Source organism: Stomoxys calcitrans, chromosome 1, assembly GCF_963082655.1.
Source record: "Stomoxys calcitrans chromosome 1, idStoCalc2.1, whole genome shotgun sequence".
NCBI lineage: Eukaryota > Metazoa > Arthropoda > Insecta > Diptera > Muscidae > Stomoxys > Stomoxys calcitrans.
The window spans coordinates 192801688-192827164 of NC_081552.1; the positions used below are offsets into that span (position 1 = coordinate 192801688).

Genomic DNA, 25477 nt, shown 5'->3' on the forward strand with positions numbered 1-25477 from the left:
TAAAATTTTCAGTTTCATGAATGAGATATTGGCCCCTGCAGGTGAACGGTGTTTTTGTCACTGTGGTCTTTCAACACATATGCAAATTTCATAGGATGTTGAATATGGATATGAGCAAAGCGATGGTAGTAACATGAAAGTTTAGCCACCTAACGAAACTTAAACCAATGACTGTTATGTCTATGTTCAAGGATCTGTTTACCAGGCAATTTGTATTCAGTCACTTTTCTATAATCAAATCTTTCCACTTAACAAAATTCTCATGGTCATTAAGCTCAACTCTTTAGGGAGAAAACAACTAATGTAATCATAAACATGACCGGCCTATAACAGGCTAACATAAAAAATAGCAAAAATATTTTCCAACTCTTAACAAAAGATGCTGGCATAGTAAAATCATCATTCCATTGAGGAAATGCGAAAAGACTTCTCATTTCTCGAAAAGACAAATTAAGCGCACCAACATCTACCAATACTTCTTACTGAAATCAATTAAAAAAAAACAATAGGATTTCATTATTTGAATGTATTTTTAAAATCTTTGTTTTATGATTTAAACTTTAGTTGGGCACATTTAATGTGAATTGGGGACCTCCAGCTCAGCAATTGTTTCTTGAAATTTTGCATACTTTTGTTGTAGTTCTTTTTCACGCTCCATTTGTCGGCGTACATCTTCCTGAAGTGACTGCCATAAAAAAAGAATGTTTTAAATACAATTTACACTTTAAGCAAATTTTAATGAACACCAACCTCTAAACGCCTGGGAATGGCCACAGATTCCTGTTCAGCTAGAAACTTAAATGTAGACAAAGCCGTGGTATTTTGTTCGATTTGTTCATAAGTGTCTTGCAATTGTTTTATTAATGCCTGCGCTCGAGCTTGATAGCCACCAGTGAGAATTTTTAGTTTCTTTTCGATTTTACCACAACGTTTCGCCTCTTTGGCCATGTGACGTCTATTTTGCTCTAAACGCCTTTCAGCCGACTCCAGACGATCTTTTTTGCTGGCCAAATTAGCGCGTGTATAACGATTTTGTGAAGGTAAATAAAGAACTTGTCCCAAGCACTCTTCCCAAACCTGTGAATAGACATCCAATGGCAAATCACCATGGCCCATTCCCTCTTTGACCACATCCATTTCTTCTGCGAGTAACTCGTTAGCTCCTTCCAATTCCTTCTTCGAGATTTCCTCATAGGGATTAGCTTTGAAATAATTTTGCAGCTGATCCATTTTTGCTTGTGATTGTCCTGGCACCGGATCTTTGGTAGAATCGAACAACAACATGGTGATCATTTCATGTTTTATAAGCTCTTCCGCTTTCTGCAGGTCTGTTAGATTTTGTTTGTCTGTGGGAGGGCGAAGAATTTTGGTATTGACTTCTGTGGGCCTGGGCAAAGAGCGTTGTATAACCTTTGATCGTTTCTCCAATTCGCGTTTTCTCTTTGCCTCTTGTTCTGCTACAAGGCGAGCATCCACATCAGCTTGATCTTCTACCATTGCCAAATCGTCATTGCTTTCCGTGGGTCCATTGTCAGTGTTATCGTCGGGTACAACTATTTCGTAGTCATTACGAGGCGCGGGTAGTGTGGCTAGACCTTCCCGAAGAGTATGCTTGAGCTGCTTTTGATAGTTTTTATACAGAGCTGGCGTGTCGCCAACATTGATGTTTTCCTCGGGATTGATGCTGAGTTTATCGCGTACAAGGGCAACCGTTTGGGAACCTTCACCTCCACGCGGCGTTCTACCTACAGGCACAAGGGCCGAAGACATAGGTGTGGCAAACCCACCAGGCGTTGCGTTTTCTTGTCCGCGTTGTGTTCTATTATTATTTTGAACAAAATGAAAATGTATTCCTTGGAAATGTTTCATTTACTTCAATCTTACCTAAAGGGTGTTGCTATTACAGTATTTGGTGTTGCAATAGCAGATGACTTTGGCAACGTTCCTGAAAAATCTGACTCATATAGAGGTGTATTCACGCCACCTTTAAGCGGGGTCTCAACATGAGTAAGCGCCATAATATTCTGTGCTTCTTGCATAATGCGATCTGTGTAAGGAGCTGGGGTTCTTGGTGTTGCTGCTACATGTGGCGTTATGGAGTAATCAGCCAATAGAGCATCTGTGGTTTCAATGCCACTCTCATTTGCCACCTCTTTGGCAACCTCACTGGCACGACCTAGCTTCACTACTTGTTGTAGTTCCTGATCTGATATTTGGGGCTGCGGCAATACCAGTTTTGAACGTTTGCGTTCCGGTTCCATGTTTTGAAGCATAGCTGTAGGCATATCATTTTCTTTGCGCTGCTTGAGTTTTTGTTTGTCTTTCTTTCGTTCACGCTCCTCTTTCTCAGAACGCAATTCTCCATCCAAATCCTGTTGTCGCATTTTATTAAAGTCTGGATCCGTTTTGTCAATATGCTCTTCAGAAGTGTCATAGAAGCCTATAGCTGGGCGCTTTTCGAATGGTATCTCAGCATTGTAATCGATTCCCTTGATGCGCTTCGGCCTGCCACTGCCAATACCTGCAGCACGAAGTTCACGTCGTTTCTGTAGAGCGGCTAAACGTCGAGCTTCCTCCAATTGTTTTTCACGAGCCTTACGTTTGGCCTTCTTACCTTGTGTGTTGGCCAAACGAGCACGAGCTTCCGACAGCATTTCCAGTTCTAAATTTTTAAAAGGTTTATAAGAATAGAACATATCCCTCAATAGCTGATGAATAATAAACGATATAAAACACACCATCTTCGTCCATATCTTTCGGATCTGGCCTAGCTGGTTTAGTTTCAGGATTTGGATCAATTTCTCCAGGTTTCAGTTTACGCGGATCATCTGCAGCTTCTTCACCATCCTCCTTGCGTTGAGCCTGATCTCTGAAGAAGTTAAAAACGGGGCATTTTTATGTTTTCCTATCTTTGTTTTCCCTCATTACTCACAATAAATATTCATAACGTTCCAAACACTGGGCAGCCGTTCTCCCTATTATAGGTGCAATTGTTCGCCATTGTGTCGGCATAAGTTTGGCCAAATGTAGCAGTTTTTCATCCTCCTCGCGGGACCATTCGGTTTTTTTAATGCTCGGATCCAGCCACTCATACCAACGAGCTTTACACTGTTTGGCACTTTTTCGATGTAGCAGTGAAGCGATACGTGACCACTGATTTTTGCCATATTTCATAACAGCGGCTTTAAGGATTTCATCCTGGAAAAATTATCCATTCAGTATTGCAACTTGTTTCTTTCTTATCTTGCTTACCTCGGTGTTCCGCCACACACCACCCTTTATCATAATTCGTGGCATTTTCGTTGATTATTTGTGTCCCGTTGCTGTACTGAATATTGCCAAATTATAAAATTATTTATATTTTTACAACTAAACCAAACACTGCGAGTCTGTAAACGTTTTAACTGGGCAACAGCAAGCACCGGCCAGCTGTCAAAACCATACGAACTCATGCGTTGCCATCTGCTCAAAAATTGTCTAGAATTGCCAAATACATTGTCATATGGGGCATTCCGCTATGATGATTATTATAAAGCAATTCGACTAAAATAAAAGCGATTTCCAGTGAAATTTTGTATTATGAATGAGTAAAACTTTTAATAACGATTGCTGTATTTGTTATTGTAGCCACTTTTTTACTGGGGAAACACCAAAGGAAGGGATTAGATATATACGTATCCCCTCTAGTAGGGCATTTAATTATAAATTGAATTCTTTGGTCCTTTGAAGAAATATAAAGAAAGTTGTTGCCTGCCTACATGACGTTGTCATAACGAGGGAAGGCAGATTTCTATTAACTATTAAGAAACACATTAGAAATTCACAAACCCTAAAATAACAATGCTATTACCATTTACCTGAGACATCCTACACCATTCCCATTAATAAATATCGTAGCCAAAAACTTGCTGAATTCATTCAGTAGGACAAACCTACTTTTCTTATGGTAACGTTTTAATGTGTTATTTTATTATTAAGATGTTTGTAGTGTTTTACAAAAATGTCTTGGCGACATTATTGTTTTTCGAAAAGCGAACATAAAACCTACATTTAACCACGAACCAGTGCCCTCACAGAGGTCTCACAATGGCCGTACATCAAGTAAGTCACTTCACTCTTTCTACAAACATCCTGTAGCAGGAGTGAAAGGTGCCCAACGATTTTAGACTTATTTTCTCCTTATTCTTTTTCCAGAAGTTTTGATCCAAGGGCTTAGCCTCGATATGTCACCTCCTTCGACAGATGCAGTGAGGCCCGGCCCAAAAACAGTAGTCTTAAAATCAGTTTTTTTTACTTTGAAAATCACATAATTATTAAGGTAATCAGGCCTATATTGGAAAAAACGGTTGTCTTTTGTTAAATATAGTAATACAGTGATTTTACAATATCTATTTTTGTGCCACCTCGTTTTTAAGATGCATTATTTGCTAATCCTATATTAAATTTTTGTAATAATGGAAAAAGTTCTGTGAAAAAATCTAAATTTAAGTTTAAAAGTTTCAAAATGAGTTTCAATTCATTTTGAAAATTTGTCTGTAGTCAACATTTTACTGAAATTTTATACTAAGCAGATAAAAACATAAAAAAATGAACAAATAGTATTCAGGTTAGGTTAGGTTTAAGTTGCAGTCTGTCGACAGACTCACATAGACGTTTTCGTCCATTGTGATACCATAGGAACAGAAGAAGAAAGATACCTTCTAGTTCCTACCATCGAACCATCCAGATCGCTTTAAAAAGCCCAATATCTTGCAAATGTTCACATCCGCTAAATCAGACAGGTTCTCAACGAAATGAGAACCTTAAGTGGAACTCCTTCTGACTGCTAGTGCAGGACACACACAGAAGGTGTTCTATAGTCTCTTCTTTTTCGATGCTCTCACAGCTTCTGCAATAATCGTTGCTGGCAACCTTCAGTCTGTCAGCATGTTTTCCGATTAGACAGTGACCTGTCATGACGGACACAATGGCTGAGACGTCTGTTCTAGCCAATGACAGTAAAGCAGTAGACCTCTTTAAGTCTAGATAAATAAAGTATTTACTTTAGCGAATAAATTTTGCTTTTAGCTAAAATATGAAAATAAATGTTTTAAATCTGTTGACAGTATCAGGTAGGTATTAATTTCATTTGCATATAATATCCAAAATAATTCAAAATTTTATAATTTTAAAATAAGTTCCCTTTTCATAGAAATTATAATTGAATTAGAAGGGAATCCATAAAAGTCAAAATTAGTCTGGCCAGACCAATCTGCGCTTCCTAGAGTTAAAAATAAAATTACTTTTTTTTGTTTTGTTAATATTTGTTTTTTTTTATGTGTGTCAGTGCTGGCAACCTTCAAAGTACAAAGAATTTAGCGAGAAGAGCGTTTTATTTATCCATAAACATTATACAATTAAGAGTTAGCGTCTTTAGAACAACAACAAAAATGTATCCCCAACGAAACTATCTTGAGTGGTAAATGCCGTAAACTGAATTGTCAAAGTGCTTTTAGAAATAAACTTTGTTTTACAATTTATCTTCTTGAAATGTGTTTTATGTTTGTATTTTCATCATTATAACACTGTTTTGTTGCTTATGTGTGTAATATCGGATCAAATAGAATTTCTTTTTAAGATTTAAGAATAAAATTTATCAAGACTTTGACATTTAGATTTACTGCAAAATCAAAGCATAGAAACATAGAAAAATTTTACTCAGCTGTTCACATGACCTCATTTTATAAGTGCATCCTGCCCATAAGCTAGCGAACCGCTAGACTTGTAAATAAAACGACGTAAAGATTTTAATTCTTATGAGTACGGAATGGGTAACACCTAACACTTTCTTCATCTAGAAATTGGCCGCAAATCAAGTCATCAGTGTTGTTCAAAACAAATCAAAGTGGCAACAGTGAAGATAACAAAGATCAGCTGTTTTGTGTATAAATATTAAATTTCTGCAATTTTTAGAATAAGATTTTCTAAAAAAAAATTTTACACAGATTTATAGCCATGAACGAAACGAATTTTGCCACATACGACAGCTACTTTGGCAGTACAAATTTCCCGGTAGGAAACTAAAAACAAACACTAGTTTTTGGTTTGCAAAACAAAATGTTTTCTTTTTCGTTTAGATATCTTCAGTTGAGAGTGAATTGATGGACTATGATTTGCCACCACAAAATCACTATTTAAACAATATGCCTTGTGACTTACCACCCGCCTCGTCTTCTGTAGAGCAGAGACATTCCAGCCAAACTAATGTATTTCCATATCTGTCACATACCCGAGAGGAGCAAGATAGACTAAAGGATTCCAGCAGTGCCAGCAGCGCTCCCACAACGAATGGATTTAGTACCATACCATTTGTTCAGATACATACCACAGATGTTCAGCCGCCACACAGAAGTTATGGCAATGTGTTTCGAAGGAACATTAGTAGGCAAGAGGAGATAAAATCGGAGCCTATAAAATCAGAAAGTTCTGAGGCTTCGAAAGATCGCACCAATGCCACACCTACTCCGCCTAGAGTGCCATCAGCAACACAGCAGATACCAAATGAGAATACTGAGGATCAACGGGAATGTGAAGAAGAGATTTTTGGCAGACCCAGCATACATAAATGTTCTATTTGTCCATATATCAGCTTAAGGGAATGCGAAAGAAATGACCACGAAAGACTGCAACACAGTGATGAATCAAAGAAACAAGCTGCGATGCAAAAGGAAATCAAATGCCCAGGTAATAAATAATTTTTCCATTAAGTTAACCACTTACAAATCTTCAACATCTATATTTTAGGCTGCAACAATATATTTTTTGCACAGCAGTCCCTAGAGATACATCTGAAACTTGACCATTTGGTGCCAGAAAATGAGATTTCGAAATTTGTAAAATATATGGAAAACAGAACAAACGAGCAAATTCAAAAAGTCAGCAAGGCTACAAATGAGAGCGATGAAAATGTAGAACCTCCGAGAAAAAGCAGAATTTATTTGAAGAACGTAGAATGTCTACGTGAACCCAATCGTCAACCCATTGAACAGACTGAAAACCAATTGAGCGGGAATGGAAATAATAACAACAACCATGGAACTGAGAATCAAAACTTCAAACCTCCCAAGCAGAAGATATCCATTAAAAGTGTGGATGTTCTTAGAGAACCGGCTTTGCTAAGGAGAGACTATGAATTGGGGAGTGTAAATTTTAATTCTTATAATGGAAGTGGAAGCAATCACCTAACACCATTAGATATATCCAATCGCACTCACGAAGCATACAATCCAAGCAGGAAAAATAGTTTACAACATAACACCTGCAACAATGTGGGTAGTGATAATAGCAAAACCTCTATGGCAATTTCTAACAGTGTTAGCTCTCAAAAGCAGACAACTGAGAAACCAAGAAAGCCAAAAATTTACGTTAAAAGCGTAGAAAGTTTTAATCTAATGCCCTTGGAGGCTTTGCATTCTGCAAATTCTGATTTCATAGGAAGCAGTAGCAGTACGACAAATCAGAACTATGATTCAAACTTCGTAAGCATGCCTTACATTTACGAAACTAACGCTAACGCATCAAGTGCAAATGCAGTAACTAATAATGCAACATTCTTAAATGGTCACCAAGTAGATGCTGCCTATCAAATAGTTAATGATCCTACACAAAATACTAGTGGTTACATTATGGATAATTCGTTGTACATGACCAATATGAGTGATACAAATGCCACAGGTGGACAAGTCGAAAGTTTATCATTGGTTACAGAAAACACCTCTCCATCGGTTGGCGCACCACACCACCACATGCCAGAAACTGATAATTTTGTGGTATGTAGACAGTTTAAGTTTCCTCTTTTCATTTATATTTTACAATTTTTTTTTTTTACTCGCCAGAACAAAGCCATGCCTACTTGCCAAGAACAGCATAGGGGAACTTTGCACTTGCGCACCGTGGACGAATTAAACTTACTCGTTGATGAGTTGAATGAAGTACAGCATCTGATAGCACCCAATCTAGATAACAATCATAGCAGTGAGACACTATCATCCACTATCAATATGAATGGTGATGGCAATCTAATAGGTGATTCCCTATACGAGACGGAATCTTTTAAATTTCAAGATCTAGATAGTCAAATGGCTAATGATTGGGCAGAAACTTACGAAGATCTAGCTGTGGATATTAGCGGCATTATTACGGATGTTGCCAATCACACCAACGGAAGCGGCAACAAAAATGACGAGAATGAAGATTGTACTAGCGAAAATAATCAAAAGAATACAAACACTTTGGATATTGACACTCCTCAGGTGTCATTAATAACCATTAGAGATATAGAGGAGTTAACAGGCGGAAGTGCCATGGCTGAGACACAATATTTTATTAATTATTCCAATGATAACAATGGCCAAGAGTTTCATACTGCCACTGCGATGGGAAGCAATTCTAGTGAGGCTATAGATCAAAATAGTAGTGCTATAAACCTGAATTCAGCAACACAACACCATAACAGCGAAAATGCTGAAAGCCTCAAGCGTGAATTAAGCAATGCTACGCCAGAGTCTAAAGACTCTTCAGCATTGAAAAACTCTGTTATTTCGAACCCAGCATTTGCCAATGAACAGCAGCATGACGGTGCTCAAGTAACAACAGTGAACACAAGATCTCCGCAGCATTCGTCAAGTGAAGCGAATGCCCCGCCATCAAGTATTGGTCATAGCATGGGTAAACTCGCTCAAGAACCAATGAACTCATCTATACAGCCCTATTCAGATACTTGCAATACATCTTCCGTGTCACTTGCTCAAAATCAGCACTCTCCCAAATCTAAAATACGTAGCGAAGATTTGAGCAAAACTGTATCAGCGTCCGTAACCCCTGATCTTCCGCCTCTGGTACCGGTAACAAAATTTCCAACCCAAACTCCAAGCAACGTAACTTCGAATGACATTCCAACATTAATACCTTTACCACCGCTGATTAAAATAAATAAGGCCCTTGCAAAAGAACCCACAATGTCTGTAACGAACAAACAAGAAGAAGCTCCCGTTATACAAGAAAAAGGTCGCATTTATGTTGCCAATAATCTTATGGAACTTCCAAAGAAACCAGTATCTGTTACTAGTGGCACTTCAGTGCGCGGAAGACCATTTGGGGGTAGACGTGTAAAGGAACTAAAGCCACAACAAGGCATTGCTGCTGACGAATCATTTGTGAAATGTTCTGTAAAAGGTTGTGCCTTTCGATTCAAAAGAACCGAAACCCTGGAATACCATCAAAAATGTCACGACACTTCTGTGTCCACCGACAACAGTAATCTGCAAGCTATCATATGCCCAGAATGTAAATCGGCAGAATTTAATAATTGGAATACACTACACACCCATCTGTGGAGAGCCCATCAAATCGACATGGAACTATACAAATGTGAGTTGTGCGACTTTAAAACGCCCATCTTTTCAAGGCTAGTGAACACTCATGCCAAAATTCATTTTGATGATCGCTCCTATAAATGTGAACAATGTGGAAAGGGTTTTAAAAACTCGAAACAATTGAAAAATCATCGGAGATGGCATCGAGTTCAGGTTTCAAACTCCCTAAGCACAAACAAAGATGCCGAGGCACCTCCACAAATTCACCGCTGCCCGGATTGTGGATCGACATTCAAGAATTTTAAAACTTTGAAAGACCATTGCAATTATTGCAAAAATGGCGAAAGCTCCCTAAAATGTGATATTTGCCAAAAGACGATGAGCACAAAGGCATCGTTAAAACTGCATCTACTAATGCACAGCGACTCTGAGAAACGTTTCAAATGTCAGCAGTGTGATTATGCAACAAATGACCATAATGCCTTCCGAAGACATCGTATGGGCCATGAAAATAAAAAAATGTATGAATGCCAATTCTGTGATTATAAATCTGTACAAAGTGTGACATATCAAGTAGGTGTGCAAAATAAAGAGGCGGTAGCTTATAAAATTAAAATAACATTTCCTTTCTTTTAGAAACACATACGTCATAAACATCCCGATAAAGCCGACAGTGTTATACACAAATGTAACCACTGCCCATTCACCACCATAAATCGATCTCTTCTCGTTGTTCATCAAGCCAAACATCACAAACAAATTATATCCGGCGAGACTGTGGTGGACAAGACAACCGATACCCTAGGTAGTAGTGTTAATGTCCAACAGGAAAACACCATTGTAGGTGTTACGACACCAGATGTACAAAAAAGTAAAATAAAAGTGAAAAGTAATTTGTTTACCCTGTAATAGCCAAATTATTTGGCTTCCATTGAGTAGTGCAATTTTTTATTTATTAAAAAGGATGACAAAATCAAAAATTTGGTGTTTTTTGTTCGCTGTAATTTTTGGATGTGTTACAAATATGCCACAAATGATCTAGCAAAACGCTAATCCAAACTAAGGTTTTAGAATGGAACCGTTCACGAAGAGCTTCAGAGAATTAACCAGTCGCCGCTTCAGTTAACTGCTACTTCTCTCAGACGCATGAACCATCATGAACGCACCAGCCGCTTACTTTATACCAATCGGTAGAATTATCCCATGTGGGGTCCTTTTTCCAGTCGATAGCGATAATCAACAAGCCCACATAGCTGACCAATCTCGCTCCGGCACATAGGACCTATCGCGAGGAAACGTTATGGCCATTGGTTATTAAAGGGCGGCAATTACTCGCCTTTTCATATCGAGTATCATAGGCACTGAGTATTTGAATAAGAGTCGGTGCAGGCGGCTTTTGGGCGAGAGGCTCTCACTGAGACTCTCCACTCGATATCACTAATTGTCCGCGAATGCGGTTCCAAGCATCCCTAATACCAAGCATTCCACTATGCACAACTTGTGGGGAAGGCGCGGTTTCTCCCAACTGAGCTTTTCGTTCCATCCTGTGTGCTGCTTATAGCAGATGTGCTTTATGTAATTCATAGCTCCAATGCTACTGACCCAAAATTAGGGGAACTGTATCTGGAAATCAATACCATGGCCAACGAACATAAGTATCAAAACCATGGCAGCCGGTTATACGTACCGGATTGACTCCATGAAATCCTTCATCGGCAAGGGCTGCCACCTCAGTGTACAACACACTGCTACAACAACAACATAGCAATAATTTATGGAAACAAAACTTTAAGCGCTGTAATTTAGGCAACGGTACGCATTGGTAAGCTGACGTATGCTAGCAAGTCTGTGATTTCGGTCACTTTGAGCTGCTTAGCAATAACTGATGTGGAGTGCCAAACGAAAATTTATGGAATATCTCGAGAATGATAGGGCGAGAAGTCGAGTCATTCATCGCATGCATAGTCTCCGAGCAGATGAAAATACATCATAATGTACCATGGACAGATAACGTATGTCATCCACAGTGCCAAGCCATCCTAGCCATAAGGATCAGACTGAATCTCTAGATTGATGTTTAAAAATCTGGTTGAACTGCGAATCGAGTACTTGACCAATGTTCTCAGACTCTCTCTGGATACTCATAGTTCCCGATTTCTGGAAAATTGGCAAAGGAATCCCGCCACTGAATCCGGGAATGGATTTGAGCAATGAATTTAGTAATAAACAAGGTAGTCAACGAACATAAGGGGGATTTGTGGCTGGAACACTTGGAGTAATGTAACTTAGGTACCATTATAGGCAAGCTGTGGTCTCCTGTTGAGTCACTCTCGAACTCCGGTAGGAGGGATGACAGGACCTCAGTCACCTTTGGCGATGTAACTGTGACTGATCGGAAGAGATGCCCCAGGCTGTTCAACCTTCAATTTATTGATCATCCCGAGAGTGAAAGGGCTAAGAGGAGAGCCATTCGTCGTATCCATAGTTTCCGAGCCGATAGACAGCCATCACAATTTACCGTGGACGAAGTACCGAATGTCAACCGTGGCGCCAAATCATCCAAGGCGTTGGGCCTCGACGGAATCTCTACTGTCCTCAACCTGTCTTTAAACACTCTTATAATACCCGAAGTTTGAAAGATGAGCAGAGCCTCTCACTAGAAGCTAAGAAGCTTGACCGACTACTCCTCCCGCGCCTCGCTGGAAAATCTCCATAGCATCAGCATGGATTTCGAAGACTGCATATCACAACAGCTGCTTTGCATGCCATCACCGCACACATTTGCCGTGGCGTCAATCAGCCCAAGCCATGTGATAGGACGGTCCTCGTGGCACTCAACCTATCGAAGGCATGCGACACGGTCAGCCATGCCAAACTATTTGAGGACATCGCCAACACGTCCCTCCAGCCAGACGTGAAACGCTGGGTCAGGAATTATCTGTGTGGTCGCCAGTCGTTTTTGGAATTTAGGGATAAGAAGTCGAAACCCCGTAGTGTGAAACAGGGAGTTCCCCAAGGCGGTTTGATATCCAGACGGCATAGAGATCGTATCTTTTGCGGACGATTGTACGATCATGGCATCAGGCCTCCACTCGTTGATGACATCTGCGTTTGGGTAAACGTCTAAACGAACTTGCCGCTGATTTCTCTCCAAGAGATTTGAGGATATCTGCCATCAAATCTTCAGTCACATTGTTCACTGTATGCACACATGAGGTGGATAGGGAGCTGAATGTGATGGTCGATGGACACATCAAGTGTCTCAAAATACTTGGTGTCACACTTGACAGCTTTTACACATTCTCCTCACATGCCACTGTAGGGACCATCCAAATCATCATCTTGTGAATAGGTATCCACCGACCAGAAGCTTTAAGGTGGATCTACATGATCTAGAGTGTTATGTCCAGCGCTACAAGAGAGAACCTCTAGATTAAACGGCGTACCAAGCGGGCCTAGACAACATTCATGCAGACACGGTAACAGATGCGGTGAAAAGCTACCGGGTAAATGTAGTCCTTGGAGAACGACCGCCTCCTATTGCTCCTGAAGAAGTTGACCTCCCCCGCCAAACCAGAGTAGTTCTGGCTCAATTGCAATCCTGCAGATGCAGCCGCCCAAACTCCTACAGATCAAGGATTGATGCCGACGTACAAGATGCATGTCCCACTGTGACCAGGGACCAATCAATAGACGTCACCTGTTTAACTGCCCAACCACTCTGGATGCACCCCACCATAGTCGCAGAGTTCCTGGATCTGGATGTTCAACAGAATCAAGCAGACAAAAGATAGAACACAACACACTGCGACAACAACAACAACCCAACACAGGATAGCTGTGAGCACCACACAGGCGGGAACATTGAAGTCCGTCAGTATGGTGTTCATTGCTGTCACGAGAAGCTTAGCTGCGAGCAACGGGGCGCGTCCACAGGTTGCGGATAGTGGAATGCTCCATGCGGAGTAGCTGCAACGGCAGTCGCGGACAGTCAGCGGTATCGAGCGGAGAGTCTCAGTAAGAGGCCGGAAGGCACCGGCTCTTGCACAAATACTGATTGCCTATGATGCTCGATATGACAAGGCGAGTTATTGACGCCTTTAAATAACCAATGGCCACACTGTTCCCGCGGCGATCGGTGCTTTGGACCGGAACGAGGTTGCTCATTTATAGGAGTTTGATGAGGATCGCCTACTCCACACGAATATATGTGAGCAAGAGAGAATGATACAGATCGCTTTTTCTTCTCTCGCCGATAGCAAAGGCGCTTGAGACACTACTCTTCCCGAGCTTTGTTGGAGAATTTTTATGTGCTAACCTTCAGCATGGATTTTTTAAATTACATAGCACAATGCCTGCTTTGCATACTATTACTGCAGATATAAGCCGAGGCCTCAGCGTCACAGGTTGCGGATAGTGGAATGCTCCATGCGAAGTAGCTGCAACTGTAGTCGCGGACAATCAGCGGTAGGGAGTGGAGTGTCTCAGTGAGAGGCCGGGTAGCACCGGCTCTTGTTTTTGTCACTTTGTTATGAAGATTATCTACGAGCTACCGGGCGCGTCCACAGGCTGCGGATAGTGGTATGCTTCATACGGATTAGCTGCAAATGCAGTCGTGCTCAATCAGGGGTATCGAAAGGAAAGTCTTAGTAAGAGGCCTGGCGGCAGCGGCTCATGCTTAAATACTGAGTGCCTATGATGCTCGATATGACAAGGCGAGTTATTGGCGCCTTTAAATAACCAATGGCCATCATGTGCCCGCAACGATCGTAAATAGGTTAGGCGCGTTTGAACTCTTTTGATGTTAAAAATTAAATTCTTTAGCGGGCCGAATGGCTTCGATGACATGTTTGACAAAAAAATCTAAATATGATAAATGCCTTAGAAGTTCATTGCTGATCTTTTTTACTGCCCTTTAAACAATCCCATGGCAGCCGCTTGTACGTACCGGTATAACACACTGCTACAACAACAACAACTTCCATTGAAAAGAATGGACTAGCAAAGTTTATAACCATAATAGCATGGGCGGATTAATATCCGCACCCTCTTTTCAGCCTAACCTTTGTATAAACCTATGTAAAGTAAGAACAAGGATGATAGCCACTTACCAAATTTACATATTCCGTCACACACTCACACATTGACTCAAAGTAACATATTGTTGTTGTAGCCACAATTCACTCAAAGTAACATATTGTTGTTGTAGCCACTTGCTTGGGGATGTAGAGATTTTTGGCAAGCTCGCTTTTAGGGCAAGGCTTTTCCGTCGCATAGGCCGGTTCTCTAGTTTGTTTTTATTTTTATTGCACTTCCGCTTTTTTGTTTGACGTACCGTATACCCGTTTAAATTTTTATGATTTCCGACGCACTTTTCTCTTTTTTTGTGTGATTCAGGGATTTATATTACCGATGTGTCTGCATGTATCTTTATTAAATCCACAATTTTGCAATATGTATTAAGATAATGAATAAACACTGCGACATCAGCCCCAACACTTTTTCCGCGTATCTTTTGTTTGGTATTGCGAGATTTAAGGATACATATTTCCGACGTGTCCGTGCAGAGCAGCAAAAACAATTTTTCTTAAACTTTAATTATGTATCGTTTTGAATCCACGATTTTGTTACATTAAATTAATTAGTAATCACTGTAACATCAACGCCAACACTTTTTCCGCGGATCTTTTGTTTAGTATTGCTTCTAATTAACCTCGCGAGCATTTATCGACTAACAAAATGCAATCGCAAATGTCTACTGAATAAACCGTTATGTTTGTACAAAGCGTTGCCAGACACAAACATTTCATTGAATACCAACACAAGGTACATTTAACAAGGATAGGATAGTTGCCAAGCAATAACAACTATCAATGGTATCTCCTGATCCAAAACCCATAGCAAGCTCATATTTCAACCGATCTTACAAATCTGTGCGCAATACTAAACAAATTTGGACGAAATCGATTCAGAGTTGGAAATAATTCCTATATATCATCCGGTGTTCACTTCACAACACAAGCGCTATGGTCAATGCCTACTTATTTTAGCAGCTCTCAAGCTCCGTTTTCACTATTCATTAAACCCTATTTTAGTGATCAAACAACTGTTTTCCCTTTATAAAATCAGCTGACGTGTGCCATAAAACCGGATTTAATAAACAGCGTCAACGAGGTTAAATTAAACTCCCATAGCAACATAAATCATTCATTATCATCAACATTTATTTTAAGATTTTTTTCTAAAGTATTATAATCACATTTTGACCAGAAAAACATTCATTGGGACCTTTTCAGTATGACGGCAACAAAAACAACATGCTTTTGCCAAATTTCGACCCATTTGAATGTTAAACTTCTCTCAATTGCCATACGTAATAGCATCCACGTCTTATATTAGGTAGCAATTTAAATCATATGTTTTTTGTGCTGTAGCAACCGACAGACAGCGAGGAATAAGCTTAGTAAAATTCTCGTTTTTTCCCTAAGATTATCACTTAAAGTGCCCAAGCTGAGACATGATATTCCAACGTGTCCAGTTTTTACGCCAAGCCAATGCATTGAGGCATTTGAATAAGGTAAGTAAACAAGAGGAATTCAATTGTTGGCGTTGGAAACAAAATAGACCAATGACATAACCTGTAACATTTATGAATGATTTTCTCGTTTCTTTTTTTGCATTGCCCACCAAAAGTTTACATCACCGGCAACTTCAAGCCAATTCATAAATACAAGAGATTTACATGTTGGACTGGAAGCCGATAAAAGATGTCATCGTCCATATACATCAAAATTACCTTTAATGGCTTTGGCTATGCCCACAATGGGTATACGTTTCGCTAGTGCTGAGGCTGGTGCGGCAAGTGAAGCAGCTGGAAAGACCATTATCAATCTGGCTGACATACCTGCAGCACCAGCAATACCAGAAAATGCCGGGGAGGTTGCGGCAACAGCTTTAAATGCCCTGGGTGAACCTACATTTGCTTCCATTGGTTTGGGCGGATGGTCTCCGGTTGGCTTGGTTCAAAACTGCATGGAGTTCCTACATGTTTCATGTGATCTACCCTGGTGGGGAGCAATTGCCATTGGTACTGTGGTGGTGCGTACACTTATTTTCCCCTTGGTTATTATGGCCCAACGTAATGCTGCCAAAATGAATAATAACATGCCCCAGATGCAATTGCTACAAATGAAAATGACTGAGGCTCGGCAGTCGGGTAATGCCATAGATTCAGCCCGCTATGCCCAGGAGATGATGATGTTCATGAAGGAAAAGGAAATGAATCCATTGAAGAATCTTATTGTTCCGCTGGCCCAGGCGCCTCTTTTCATTTCCTTCTTTATGGGCCTAAGAAGCATGGCCAATACGCCAGTAGAATCAATGAGAGATGGTGGACTGTGGTGGTTCTCTGATTTGACCATAGCGGATCCCACATTTATGCTGCCAGTCATCACAAGTTTGACTCTGTTGTTGACTGTGGAAATTGGCACAGACAGTGCTAGATTATCAGCGCAAAATATGGGTATGATGAAGTATGTCTTGCGGGCATTGCCCATTGCCATTTTCCCATTTACGATGAATTTCCCTGCAGCCATTTTAACATATTGGGCTTGCAGTAATTTCATTTCTTTGGGGCAGGTGAGCTTGAATTAACGCAAATGTCGAATTTAAATGTAATGTGTGTTTTTTTTAACCATTAGGTTGCAGTTCTGAAAATTCCTTCCGTACGCGAATATTTCAAAATCGATAAAATGGTTATACACAAGGCGGAAAATTTGCCGGTTAAGAAAAAGAAGTTTGTGGAAGGCATGAAAGACTGTAAGTTTGAATATTAAGGCAGCTTTTATACAGGCGAATGTATAGTGTGTCATGTCCCCATAATTAACTGAAGGCAATACAACCGGCATATTTAGGCAGTTCTTTCTTCGAGGTCATAAAATGTATTGAGAAAAGGGGCTTCGACTTAGTTTTAAACTCTGCGTATCGACCGCATATCTAGTTCACAATCCACTTCATCGTCGTTCCCGCAGCGATCGGTTATTTGTACCAGAATGTAGCCGGCACGGGTTGACTATGCACATTACTTGTTGGAACTCAAAGCTCCGACTTGCTACCTTCAAATGGAAACATGCAAATGTGGCTACAACAATCTGTACCGGAATGGCTTAGCCCCCACGGGATCGTAACCCCACATGCAAGTATTCAAAGAAATTGCATAATTTTCAGGTTTTCCTGGAAATTAATGGGGGACGAGCATGCTAGGAAGGGCTTGTCTTGGGCAAGCGAACTGGTATTCAATTGTTGTAGCCACATTTTCATGTTCAGGTGGCTATCCTCGTCAAGCACCTGTAGTTGAGCAAATTCGTTACGGTCTATACGACCGATCGCCGCGGGAACATTGTAGCCATTGGTTATTTCAAAGCATCAATAACCCGGCATGTCATATCGAGCATCATAGGCACTCAGTATTTGTGCAGGAGCCGGTGCCACCCGGCCTCTCATTGAGACACTCCGTTCGATACCGCTGATTAACCGCGACTGCTGTTGCAGCTACTCCGTATGGAGCATTTCACTATCCGCAACCTGTGGCAAGACCTAAGCTTCTCTTGATAGCAAAGAACATCACACAGATTGGATCTCAATGTTCCAGCCTGTGTAGTTCTCACAGCTATCCCGTGCCTAGTAAACCTAGTAGGAGGGATCGCCAGTGCGGAGGCTATAGTTAGTTGGAAGTCTACATATGGATGCCGGATTGCTAGGACCCTTGACTATCCGTCGATAAAAAAAAGATGAGCCGCTTGGTTTTCGGAAGGATTCAAAGAGGAGCACTGTACGATAAGCCCTTTAACGTCGCGCATGGGATTAAGGAGTATGGATGCCGGATTGCTAGGACCCTTGAACATCCGTCGATAAGAAAAAGATGAAGCGTTTGGTTTTCGGAAGGATTCATAGACGAGAACTGTACGATAAGCCCTTTAGCGTCGTGCATGGGATTTAGGAGTATGAATGCCGGATTGCTAGGACCTTTGACCATCCGTCGATAAGAAAAAGATGAACCGCTTGGTTTCCGAAAGGATTCATAGACGAGCCCTGTACGATAAGCCCTTTATCGTCGTGAATGGGATTTAGGAGTATGGATGCCGGATTGCTAAAACCCTTTACAATCTGTCGATAAGAAAAAGAAGAATTGTTTGGTTTTCGGAAGGATTCATAGACGAGAACTGTACGATAACCCCTTAAGTGTTGTGCATGGGATTTAGGAGTAGGCCAGTTTGTGACCAGTGCTGCTCAGTGAGTGATCAATGTTCTAGTCATTGCAAATAAACTTAAGAACTACAACAACATAATAAACTTTTAATCAATCCCAAGGCAGCCGGTTGTACGTACCGGATTGACCCGATGGTGTTTTTCATCGGCAAGGGCTACCGCCTCAGTGTGTAACACACTGCTACAACAACAATAAACTTTTAATACTTTATATCGCTAATAAATATTTGATATTTTTTAATTTCTTTCTTGCAGCTTGGCAAAATATGAAAATCACCAAAGAATTGGAAGAGCGTTCAAGATTAGACGAAATTCGATTTGCTAAGGCTGGAAGAGGACCTTTGGTGAAAACTTTCAAATATGACCCTACTAAGCCACGACCCACGGGACCTACAGCCAGTAGTATAGAAGCCAAGAAGAGTAGTTAAGCCCATTATAACTTGTATTTTCTGTAAATAAGGGAATAATGATTGTTGTATTAATTTTTTTTATTAGAAATAAAACGACAAAAAAAAAACAAACGTTAACAATTACCAACGGAGTGTTCCTAAAATCCAAGAAATATGGGCCTGTACATGGTTTCACTTTATCCCCCTAGAAAATTTACATGTTTTGTTCTGTTTTGAATGCTAAACTACTTGAGAAGTATGGCTCAAATCGGTTGTTAGCCTTTCAAATGGACTTAATTTCCCATTTGACTTCTTCTACGTCTAAAAGTTTGTATTTGAAGTTGTTTAATGACTTCAACATTCGTAGTAAGTGTTGTACAAAACGATCTATAAGTTGAGACACATCTTTATTAACCCGCCCGCCAATTTGACTCCGTGAGCTCCAGAAAATTTTGTATGGGATCTTACGTTTTACCTTTGGATATTATGTAGGGTCTATTGAAGTTCACCAGGAGAACTAAGCAAAAGCAATCCATGGTGAATTTTTAGAAGGCACAAGTCTAGCTGAAAGTAGTGTTCTTTTGTTAAAAAATAAATATTTCACCACATTTTGGCAAACCAAATGGATGTTGATTAAAATTTTTATTAGAAACTATACTCTAAAAATGAACCCGTACGATTTAAATCTTACAGTTATGCCGCATCAACGTTTTTTAAAGCAATACATTGATTAATAACCTCTGCCAAATGCTTGTTTTCTAAAGCCGCTGCTACTCGCTCCTTATCGGCCAATTGCTTGTTGACTGCATTCTCGGAGGCATGTGTTCCTGGGGTGATTTCAACTGTAACCTTAAAGCGTGGTGGCAATGATCTCAACAGTTTTACTCTAATGGACAAGCCAATTAAGGTGGCCATAGAACAATGAGGAATTGTAGGTGTGAAATTAATAAAAACTGTATTGCCTTTATCGTTCACTTTAATCAAATCTTGTTGTACAACATGAAGCTCCTCCAGTGTTAGCGGATGTTCCGGATCATTTATATTGCGTATTAAATCTGGTTAATAATTATTTTAAAACTCACTATATTGAAATATGCTTTTACACACTGTTGCTTACCAAAAACTTCTCTCTCATCGAATGGATCGGGAATGTTTTCATCCGTTTCGTCTTTGGTGACCACCCGTTCTTTTGACTTGGTGTAAACACTGGGGTTAATATTTTCAATTTCTGTGGGCATATTGCAAAGCTTAAAAATTGCTATCCAAATAAAATTTTTGTTTTCAATGATCAGCTGACAGTGGCATGCATGAAATACGCTGTTATCGTCCTAACAAATACGCATTGGCAACTCGTTTCACTATTGCACTGCGTTATCGTAGTGTCTGTGTTACCACTCTAGGTGCAATAGAGAGAAGGACCGAAGGTATATTTAACGAAAGTAAACAAATATTGTCGATAAAGCCGGGTCGCTACTGCAGTTTATCTTTTAACGCTCAGCAGTTGAAAACTCTCCAATAAAGCTCGAGAGGGGTAAAGCCTTAAGCATCGTAGCTACTGGGGATATAAGGGAAGTCGGTGTGTACGATTCTCGCTTGCTCGAACCTTTTCCTGGCTTAAAACTGTTTATAACCTGGCTCATATCTCCCAGCCAGCGGTAAACATATACATATACCTCTATCTCGGCAGTTTCGATCTTTACCAATATGCATTCGACCCCCATGCATGCCAATCTCTTCTTCGTTTGTGGTCCCTTTGTTGCACATTGTAACGTGACAATTGGGCTAACTTGGGCCAACTAGTGATGTTACTCAGATTTGTCTTTTGGATCTCTCCGATCAAAAAGAACAGGCCCTCCAAAATATTCCTCTTCCAGGGTATATAAGGAACCTGGGTTTTTTGCTGGAAAGGAAATTTAACTATACATCTGTAAAAGAAGCTTTTGCTGGTTATATACTGCGGTTGTCAGACCCATTATGCTATATGGTGCTGTAGTCTGGTGGACGGCGCTTCAAAAGTCCACCTGCTTTTCATACTCCGCCGGATCCAAAGGATTGCTTGTTTGTGCATCGCAGCTGCTATGATACACTGAATTTAATACACCTAACGTCTCTGGAAATTGTGGCTAGAAAAATTGATGCAGGGGATATGGACACTGCATTGTCAACACTACAATGTCCAATGTTTCAAGCAGTGTGGATTACACATTGCCCGAGCCTCTTGTTGAAAAATATATTGTACCGCTATTCCTTACAGAACCGATTGGAACTACGATATCCCCGAGAGAAGTATCCCTCGGTTCCTAAATGGAATGTTCATCGGAAATCAGGATCAGTGTTAATATAGTTTAAGAGATGGTACTTTGGATTAAGCAAGCTGTTCAGAGACAAAGCCACAGTACTGTACTTCGCATCGCCAAAGCCACGCAGTCGTTCTACTCCAGAGGCCTTTTGCAGAACAAAGGAATGCCCGAAATCAGAAGAAAGTCACGTCGCTGACAGCCTCAGTAAGAAGGCAGACCTCAACGCTACGATTTGTACATGTGCAAAGGTCTGGGGTCGCGTTTAGTGCTGCTCTCGGGGCACTCCTTCTAGCTCCCGATATCAGCACTGGCTTAATACCTTTTTCCTTCTCCATCATACCGCGTAGACTCACCCTCCCCAGGGCCAGGTGACACACCAAGCGCCCATAGATGAGGATCAGCCTAACCAAAGAAGTGTGCATCCACTGGACCGCCGATAGTCCAAGTTCCCAAATCCTGGCTATTGAGTTGTGCCATGATAAGAGCGCACTCAACCTCCATTTAACTCTCTCCTCAACGTTCATTCTTCAGTCTTCCGAGAGAGTGGCAGCTCACTTCTTCCAGGACCGATCCCCTGAATTCGCCATTCTTCCTCCTTTTAGTGTACAACACCAGCTCTGCCTTTCTGCGTGGAGGCATCTCGCCCTCCCCGAGAGCTTCTGTATTTTGTTAAACAAGGAATCATATAGGCTTTTGGATGTGTACAACGTTTTGGTGGTCCTGAAGGCATGGGAGATAATGCGGAAGTGGCGAATAGAGAAGAATATCATGATACATGTGGACAGTCAGTCGTCGCTAAAGGCTCTAGCGAGGAACTATATGTGAAGTCGAGAATGGTTAGAAGATGCAAAAAGCTTCTTTGGGCCAGAGAAAGGGCTGTCAGTCTCAGGGCTGCGGAGTCGGAGTTAGCGGTTAGCAGTTGAGCATGATTGCCCTAACTTCCGCTTCAACTTCGCCTTGAGGTCGGAGAAAAAAAGACAGTGTGATCCCAGGTCACAATCAGTACACACATCCCGCACATTGGCATCAATCTTAGAACTTTAGGAATTGATAAAGCTGCTTTTGCCGGAACGAGTTGTGCCATGATAAGAGCGCACTCAGCCTCCGTTTAACTCTCTCCTCAACTTTCATTCTCCATTTATAGCCTTCCGAGAGAGCGGAAGCTCACTTCTTCTAGGACCGGTCCCCTGAATTCGCCATACTTCCTCCTTCTAGTGAACAACACCACCTCTGCCTTTCTGCGTGGAGGCACCTCGCCCTCCCCGAGAGCTTCTGTATTTTGTTAAACAAGGAATCATATAGGCTTTTGGATGTGTACAGCGTTTTGGTGGTCCTGAAGGCATTGCGGGAGTGGCAATTGGAGCAGAATATCATGATATATGTGGAAAGTCAGTCGTCGCTAAAGGCTCGAGCGAGGAACTATGTGAAGTCGAGACTGGTGAGAAGATGCAAAGAGCTTCTTTGGGCCAGAGAAAGGGCTGTCAGTCTCAGGGCTGCGGAGTCGGAGTTAGCGTTTAGCAGTTGAGCATGATTGCCCTAACTTCCATTTCAACTTCGGCCTGAGGTCGGAGAAAAAAGACGACAGATGGCAAGTTTTGTGTGATCCCAGGTCACAATCTGTACACACATCCCGCACGTTGGCATTAATCCTAGCACTGTAAACGAACAAGAACCTGTTGACGAATTATACCGCGATTGCTCCAAGAATTTATGGCTTATCCAAAATCCATAAGGAGGGAACACCACTCACGTCGATTTGCTCATCGATTAATTCTCCAACATATGGACTACCAAAATATCTAACAGACGTATTAAATAACAATAACTCAGAGACGATGAGATATTAATATCTTTCAACGTTGTGTCCCTATTTCCAAGCATACCGGTTAATTTAGCCATAAACACTATAACCGAAAAATGGAATCACATTCAGGAGCACATAAAGATGCCAAAGGATTTATTTATAGAACTGTTAGCATTATGCATAAAGGATTCAAGATATTTTACATACGATGAGAAATTGTATGAGCAAAAGAAAGGCATGCCAATGGGTTTGCCCATCTCTCCGATAATCGCCAATATTGTAATGGAAACCTTACTAGACGCTTCAGTTGAGAAAATGACAACAAAACCAAGATTTCTGACCAAATACGTGGACGATATATTTTGTGTATTGGAAAGAACGGAAGTCGAAAATACTCTACAAGTTCTTAATTCCTTCTACCCACACGTCCATTTCACAATGGAATGTGAATCGAACAACAAATTGCCATATCTTGACACCATCGTCCACCGTCAAAATAAGTTAAAATTAAATTGGTATCAAAAAGATACAGCATCTGGGAGACTCATAAATTATTATTAAAATCATCCGAGAAGAATAAAAATAAATACGGCTACTAATTTCATCGACAGAGTACTAAAAATCAGTGACAAAATATATCATCAAGAAAACGAAAGAAAAATTCAACAAATACTTCGATTAAATGACTTCCCAAGCAAAGCTATTAACGATCTAATTAAAGTCGCCAAGAATAGAACACCGAATAACGAAATTGAACCAACGCCACAAATCTTCAAGAAAACGACGTATATTCCAGGGTTTTCGGAAAGGCTTACCAATTCCAATATATACAACAAGGAAAAATACCAGTTTGCTTTAAAAAGCCACAACACACTAAATAGTATATTCAGCAGGACTAAATCAAGGACGAAAAAGGAGGACAAATCAAATGTAGTTTATAAGACTAAATGTAACGGGGATGAAGCTAATTTATGTCATATGACATATGTAGGAACAATCAAAACTAAATTAAAAACAAGATTATCGTCTCATAAATCTGACCAGAAAATGAAAGACAAACTTTTAGAACAAAAAACTGCACTTGCAGCACATTACTCTTTAACAGGGCAAATTTTAAAGACGTAGACATACTAGCTCAAGAATCCAATCAGAAATGTTACATATTATTGACACCCCTGTATACAAACGTATGAACGTTAAGAAAGTCACGGACAATTGTGCTCAAATTTACAGGAATTTGGTACAAAAATACAGACAAAAATGAGAGACCTTTAGTGGAACTTGTGCGCTGTAAAGGAAAAGTCGATTGTTTTGTTTCAAAATGTAATTATTTTCAAATGTATAAATGTTTTTTTAATTTTTGTAAAATTATTTGTTTGTTAGATTTATAGTTAAACCCCTGATGAAGATCACCGGCTGTGGTCAAAATATTGGTAAAAATTACAAATAAAACAAGTAAATAAAACACCAACTCCTGTTTTTGTAAATTGTTCGATGACCTCGAGCCAAACCAAGAAGACAAAGTTATGACATTACAAAGGTCAATAATAAAATCACAAATGTCGATTAACGTTAAAAGTGACTTCTGAATATCAAATTCGTTAACATTTCTGTTATCTCTTTTTCACTAAACGATTTTCGTTAAAACATTTTACAGAATTCCATTACTGCTGTGTTTGTGTCCTCCCTTGGCATTCCCAAGAAGCCGTTATCGATAATGTTGCAATGTTGTTGCCTTTTTGGCCAAAGCCACCATCCTAAATAAAACTTCAATTTGATAATGTTTTTTCGTTTTAATTCGAAATAAAATTATTTTCATTTTATTTTGTGTATATGGGATTTGTTTGCAGAAAAAAAAACAACAAATAGAAGATTATAGTATGTTTACAAAAAGGAGGAAACGGAAATAAATTTTACAATAAAACTTAGTTTTGTTTTGTAAGATTTTTGTTGGCGATATCTGATGTTAAGACTTTATTTCACTTAATTATTTATTTTGTTTGTCTCTTGGCAAATCTTGCACATCAAATTCGTGTGGTATGGTATCGCATTATATGATTCTATTATACTAAGTATATATGTGTGTCGCCTGTGTATACTTTCGTATTTATGTTTTACATACTATCTATGATAATAATAATATTAAGATCTGATCCACAATTCTAAAAGATTAGATGATGTTAATACAATTTTGTGTGTGTGTGTGTTTGGGTGTGTAAAGAAATTTGGTTTCTTTTGCGGAAATGTTTAAACAATGTTTAATGTTGTAGTTATTTTTTTTAGTTATGTTATTTAATATTATGGTTGACATTTATAAAGTTACATTTAAATTTTTTTTAGTTTTCCTTCTGTTAGGGAAACATA

At 40.0% G+C, this 25477-nt stretch overlaps 4 protein-coding genes across 4 annotated transcripts; 2 read left to right on the forward strand and 2 right to left on the reverse strand.

Annotated features, from left to right (window-relative positions):
- Window positions 1–511: 511 nt before the first annotated feature.
- LOC106086628 (cell division cycle 5-like protein) lies at window positions 512–3433 on the reverse strand. The gene is made up of 6 exons (XM_013251372.2): window positions 3253–3433; window positions 2933–3198; window positions 2739–2869; window positions 1885–2662; window positions 751–1819; window positions 512–685 (listed from the first exon to the last, which is right to left on the reverse strand). The coding sequence occupies exons 1-6, from the start codon at window positions 3295–3297 to the stop codon at window positions 575–577; spliced, it is 2400 nt and encodes a 799-aa protein (XP_013106826.2). The 5' UTR covers window positions 3298–3433; the 3' UTR covers window positions 512–574.
- Window positions 3434–5918: 2485 nt separating this feature from the next.
- LOC106086624 (uncharacterized) lies at window positions 5919–10288 on the forward strand. The gene is made up of 5 exons (XM_013251369.2): window positions 5919–6051; window positions 6117–6723; window positions 6784–7808; window positions 7875–9926; window positions 9990–10288. The coding sequence occupies exons 1-5, from the start codon at window positions 5995–5997 to the stop codon at window positions 10260–10262; spliced, it is 4014 nt and encodes a 1337-aa protein (XP_013106823.2). The 5' UTR covers window positions 5919–5994; the 3' UTR covers window positions 10263–10288.
- Window positions 10289–15778: 5490 nt separating this feature from the next.
- On the forward strand, window positions 15779–19153 carry LOC106086625 (mitochondrial inner membrane protein OXA1L). The gene is made up of 4 exons (XM_013251370.2): window positions 15779–15930; window positions 16047–16991; window positions 17054–17171; window positions 18876–19153. The coding sequence occupies exons 1-4, from the start codon at window positions 15871–15873 to the stop codon at window positions 19046–19048; spliced, it is 1296 nt and encodes a 431-aa protein (XP_013106824.1). The 5' UTR covers window positions 15779–15870; the 3' UTR covers window positions 19049–19153.
- Window positions 19154–19601: 448 nt separating this feature from the next.
- Window positions 19602–20321, reverse strand: LOC106086627 (MIP18 family protein galla-2). Its single transcript, XM_013251371.2, has 2 exons — window positions 20127–20321; window positions 19602–20064 (listed from the first exon to the last, which is right to left on the reverse strand). The coding sequence occupies exons 1-2, from the start codon at window positions 20245–20247 to the stop codon at window positions 19703–19705; spliced, it is 483 nt and encodes a 160-aa protein (XP_013106825.1). The 5' UTR covers window positions 20248–20321; the 3' UTR covers window positions 19602–19702.
- Between the last annotated feature and the right edge of the window lie 5156 nt (window positions 20322–25477).